Source organism: Rhinopithecus roxellana, chromosome 5 (assembly GCF_007565055.1).
Source record: "Rhinopithecus roxellana isolate Shanxi Qingling chromosome 5, ASM756505v1, whole genome shotgun sequence".
Taxonomy (NCBI): Eukaryota; Metazoa; Chordata; class Mammalia; order Primates; family Cercopithecidae; genus Rhinopithecus; species Rhinopithecus roxellana.
Genome location: NC_044553.1, coordinates 65,063,463 through 65,069,204, shown reverse-complemented (window position 1 = coordinate 65,069,204; position 5,742 = coordinate 65,063,463). Strand labels below are relative to the sequence as shown.

At 48.8% G+C, this 5,742-nt stretch overlaps 1 protein-coding gene across 1 annotated transcript; it reads left to right on the top strand.

Moving 5' to 3' along the window:
* The first annotated feature begins 3,907 nt into the window (after positions 1-3,907).
* Positions 3,908-5,742, top strand: C2CD4A (C2 calcium dependent domain containing 4A). Its single transcript, XM_010374224.2, has 2 exons — positions 3,908-4,019; positions 4,512-5,742. Exon 2 carries the CDS (start codon positions 4,541-4,543, stop codon positions 5,648-5,650), a length of 1,110 nt encoding a protein of 369 aa, XP_010372526.2. The 5' UTR covers positions 3,908-4,019; positions 4,512-4,540; the 3' UTR covers positions 5,651-5,742.

Genomic DNA, 5,742 nt, shown 5'->3' with positions numbered 1-5,742 from the left:
TCAAGAAACACCATTAGCACCCTTATGTATGGCATTATATCAGAAACAATTTGGATACAGAGGTTAAAGAAAATGAGCATTCTAATTAATTCTAGTTCTTGCCTTCATTCTGGCTTAAGAACAATGTGAATGACAACAAAGGAAATTACAAGACTAAACTTCAATGAGGGACTAAACAAAAACAGATGAGCAAAATATTACTTCTGTTAAAAACAAAAATATAGGTTAGGGACACTTAAAAATTAACTGAAAAATGTTTAAAAAAAAAAAAAAAACTTCACACTAACCACCACCCATACCCTATTCCCTAACCCCAGAGTTTTTGGAGAAAAGCACAAAGAATCTGGGGGAAAGGAAATGGAGGAGAAAGCTGGAGTATAAGCCATGACACCATGGACTGCAGGAAAAGTTAGGGAGGTTAACTAGAAGAAAGCACGGGAGTGGATTGTAAAATGTTAGTGCCAGAGGGAGGATCATCCTGTTAATCCAACCCCCTCAATTGACAGATGGAGACACTGAGTGCCAGGGAGAATTAAGGGTTTGCCCAAAGTCCCACAGGTTAGTGACTGTCAGAGCAAAATCCCAAACCCAAGTGTCCTGACTCCCTGCTCTGTATTCTTTGCAGTACTCCATACTAGTTGTGTTGAACAAGGTGCATAAGTCAGAACACTGGTATTTTATTGGTTGTAATCTCTCTTCTTGCTTTCCTTGACACTCAACCTCCTATATTTTGTAAAATGTTTAATTTCCTTTTACTCTTAAAGCACCTCTGTTCTCAATGGTATGTGATCTATTTATGCTCACTTTACAGAATTGTTTTCCAGCTCCAATACTGGATGTTCCCACAGCTACAGCTGGGAGCTTGGAACAGCGACTGTCTTCCTCTAAGTAGATTTGTGTGTTTCGGGCACCCTGTTACACCATCTCCCAAGTACTGGGTGGTTGGCTCATGCTTCCGAGTTAAGTAAAACATAAGGCTTAACAGGGTCACAGGGACCAGCCACGCAACGGCAAATCTCTGCTATTTTCAAGAAATCATGTACAGGAAATGCTATTAAGGTGTTACTAAAGAAGGTGAATCATTAATAAAAACAAAGTAAATCTGCTTTGCTTGCCTGAGGAGAAAAATGTTTCTAAAGGAATCCATGTGTGAATCAGCTAATCCCTGGCCAAGCAAACATTCATAATAAAATAATGATAGTAATAATAATAGCTGTTAGCCAGTGCTTAACTGCCAGCCAAGCATTTTCATGCATATATTTTTAACCCCCATAACAATCTTATGTGGTCAGTATTACTACCCTCATTTTATAACTTGAGCTCAAACAGGTTCATTAACTTGCTGAACAACTTTTCAGCCAGCTTCTCAGACTGTAAACTCTGATATGTGCTCCTAATCACTTTAAACAAGGGCTCTCAACAGGGCTAACAACATCTTTTCTCACAAGAAAAGCTGAGTCAGAACACATGCACATGGCCCTCAAGTATATAATTTGGTAAAACTTTTCCCATAGATTTAGCCCTGGCCCAAGAATTTTGGCAAAGAGTAGCGGTGATTTCAAGACAAAGAAGTAGGCTGGTCTTAGTGGCTCACACCAGCCTGAGCAACATGGCAAAATCCCATGTCTATAAAAAATACAAAAATGAGCCAGGTGGTGGTGCATGCCTGTAGTCCCAGCTACTCAGGAGGGTGACATGGGACAATCACCTGAGCCTGGGAAGTTGAGGTTGAAGTGCCCCTGATTGCGCCACTGCGCTCCAGCCTGGGCATCAGAGTGAGCCCCTATCTCAAAAGAAAAAAAAAATGGCATAGCTAGTCAAGGGCACAGTGAATCCAGAGAACCATTAATCCTGCCCCCTACTAGAAACATGTAAGTAATGTTCAGGCCAGGTACGGTGGCTCACACCCATAATCCTGGCAATTTGGGAGGCCGATGTGGGCAGATCACTTTGATCCCAGGAGTTCAAGACCAGCCTGGTCAACATGTCCATCTCTCCAAAAAAAAAAAAAAAAAGTTAGTCGGGTGTGGTGGCTCATACCTGTAGTCTCAGCTACTTGAGAGGCTGAGGTTGGAGGACTGCTTGCGCCTAGAAAGCAGAGGTTGCAGTGAGCCAAGACTGTACCACTGCACTCCGGCCTGGGCAAGAGAGAGAGACCTTGTCTTCAAAATAAATAAATAAATAAATAAATAAAGTTCAGTAGTCTCTTCTCACGCCTGCCTCACCCAGATGGAATTCAAATAGTTTATCCTCATCATTTTATTCCATCATTTATGGATTTACATAGCTGATATGATCTTTTACAGCCAACCTGTATCCACTTGCCTAGCATGGTGGCTGGAACCCAGAAAACATTCAGTACATATTGCTTTGAATGAATGAACTAATGAGCATTTGCTGTCTTCTGTAATAATAATATTATATCTGACATTGTGTATGTTAGGCCCTATACTAAACTCTTCATATTCATTATCTTTATACTCATGATAACCCTGTAGGTTGACACTATTATGAATTTTAAATTTGATACTGTGGTTTAGAAAGGTTAAGTAATTTGCTCAAGGTCACATAGCCACTATTCTGGCATTAACAGTAGATCCGATTTCAGATCCAATTTTCTTAACCACTATACTTTACAACTTTCCTTTCCTTCTATTTTTATTAATAATAATCAGTTCTATGTATTTAGCACTTACCATGTTACAGGCATGGTGCAAAGTATTTTACTTTATTATATTAATTCCCCAAACAGCTCATTTATACCCAGTAGTAGGTATTATTTCCTCCATTTCCCATCATTATGTGACTTGGATAAGGTACTTGACCTCTGAGACTCAGTTTTCATCTATAAAAGAAGGATGATCGGAATATGCAGGGTTTCTGTGACAGTTCTACAGACTATATGTAAATCATCTAGCACAGTGCCTGTGTGTCCTGGAAACAAAATGCACATGCCCTATCCTGAAATCACTTTTGCATGAATTCAATTTAATTCATTAAACATTATTTAGATAAGTGAATAATCTGCAAGGCAGTATCTTAGGCAGAAACATCTGCCTGAACGCTGAACAAAATGCCTCAGATCTCTTTCAGCCTGAGCTAACTGGAAGCAACTCTTACAAAATGAACACAGGTTAGTTTTCAAAAGGAAGGAAAAGGGTCTTTCTGGTGGGCACAGCCTAGAAAGGCCAGATGTGGTCAGAGCGTCTCCAAAGGATGATTCCAACTGCCCAGATGCATGCAAGTGTACATTTTCCCAATGAAAAATCAGCACACATGGCTTAAGAAGTAGGTTGTGATTTTTTAAATTGATATATAACATACACACAATAAAGTGCTCTAATCTTAAGTGTACACTAGTTGATTTTTTTTACATATGGCTACACCTCTGTAACTCCACCCCGATCAAGACATGAAATGTTCCTCCTAACCCAGAGTGGTTTGTAATCAGAAAAGAACATCTAAAATCAGAACTGACAACAGGAAAGCAAGTAAAGAACTTCGAAAGCTGGGCAACTGGGAAGCTGGATTTGGGGAAGGGTATTAGGCAAGAATAAGACAAACCGGTCTTGTCTTCATTTTAATGGTGAGTGTAGAGTACTTCTACGTGTTCACATTCATTACGCCCGTCGATCCTCACAATGACTCTGCGGTATAGTAGAGACTTAATACCATTTTGCATGTGAGGAAACAGAAACTTGTTCGGGGTTTCCGAGGAAAACACCTCCACCTGAAGCCAGAGAGAGAAAGAACTGGGTCTCCAGGCCTTGCTCAAGCAAATCCAGCCACGTGGCAGAGGGAAAGGGGAGGGCCTGGCGTCAGGTTACCAGGCAGCGCCCCTCTGCTCGGCCCACTGGCACGCGCTCCCGGCAGCAAGTATAAAAGCTCAGGCCGGCTGTCCTTGAACACTGGTGCTGAACCCTGCCGCGCGCGCTTTGAATTTCCCAACGGCTAAGCGCGTCTCCTGGTCGGTGTCCCAGGCAGAAAGGTGCAGAGACCCATCTGACGCAGGACTTCAGGTATTTCAGGAGGGACCCATCGGCTTTCTTAATTCCCCGGGGAATTCGTCTGAGGCTCTTTGCCTCTGCAAGGGGAGAACAAGCCACAGTTTCCCGGAAGGAATAACAATTATTTTAATTCTAGCTGAGGACTAGACAGCTATAGTCCAGAGTCAGGAAACGATTGCAAGGCAATCGTTGGCACAGAGAGCAGAGCGACTGAAGTTACAATCCAGTATTTTGTGAATCTCTGCCTTGGGCCAGCGAAGGCGGATAGAGATTAAAACAAGCTCCAAAGTGTGTATTACAACGGCGTTGAGATAGGACAAGAGAAAAACAATTGTTTTTCGCTCACTGAAAAATAGTTTGCAACAGCGGCATGCAGAGCAGTTTGACTTGTTTCGGGAAAGGCAGGAAGAAACACCCCGAAAGTATTAATAGAAGAAAAGGGACAGGAATTACTGCACCCCGAGGGGCTCGCTCTGACGATCTTTGTGCCTTTGTGCGTTGCAGGCAGACAAGCTCCAGCAGAGTGTGGCCAGATGTGGTGCCTGGAGCGACTCCGCTTCGGTCCTGAGTGCCTTCGGCGGAGCGGAGACTGGCTTCTCCCGCCTCGGGCGCGCAGAGCCAAGTCTCGTACCACCGCCGCGTGCTCAAACGTGCTCACTCCGGACCGCATCCCCGAGTTCTGCATCCCACCGCGGCTCTTGCCCCGCCTGACCTTGGCTGCATTCCGGAATTCTTGGGTCGAAGAAGCAGAGATGGACGAGGGCGCCGGCCGCACGGACTGGGACCCGCGCTCGCAGGCCGCGTTGTCGCTGCCGCACCTGCCCCGCGTACGCACCGCCTATGGCTTCTGCGTGCTACTCGAGAGCCCGCACACGCGCCGCAAGGAGTCGCTCCTGCTTGGGGACGCGCCCGCGCCCCGACCCCGGGCCCACACCTACGGCGTCGGCGGCGGCCCGGACGCCCTTCTGGGGACCCTGAGCTTCCCGCGGGCTCAGGGCCCGGCCACCCCCGCGGCCCCCGGCGGTCCCCGCCCTCCCCAAGACGCGCTCGCCCCGCGGCCCCGCGGCTGCCGCCTCTTGCGTGTCCCCGACGGGCTGCTGAGCCGCGCGCTGCGGGCCAGGAGGAGTCGCCGCCTGGCCCGCGCCCGCTCCGTCTCCAGCGGGAACGAGGACGAGGAGCGCCGCGCGGGCTCCCAGTCCCCGGCCCGGGCCCCCTCCGCGAGCCCGCCGTTGTCTCGGGTCCCGTTTCCCGAGCGCCTGGAGGCCGAGGGCACCGTGGCTCTGGGACGCGCCGGCGACGCCCTGCGCCTGGTCGCCGAGTACTGTCCGGGAACCGGGCGCCTCCGTCTCCGGCTGCTCCGCGCCGAGGGCCTGGCGGGAGGCGTCCCCGGGCCCCGCGCCATCCGCTGCCGCCTCAGCCTCGTCCTGCGGCCGCCGGGCACCGCGCGTCGGCAATGCAGCACTGTGGTGGGGCGCAGCCGCAAGGCCTCTTTTGACCAGGACTTCTGCTTCGACGGCCTCTCGGAGGACGAGGTGCGCCGCCTGGCTGTTCGCGTCAAGGCCTGGGAAGAAGGCGGCGGCCGGGAGCGGGGCCGCCTGCTGGGCCAGGGTGAGCTGTCCCTGGGCGCCCTCCTGCTGATCTGAGGGCTCAGCCCTCCCGGGGGCGCTCTGCCAGGGGACTCCGGACACTGACAGCCGCGTGGTACAAAATAAACGTGTATTTGTTGTTCTCATCA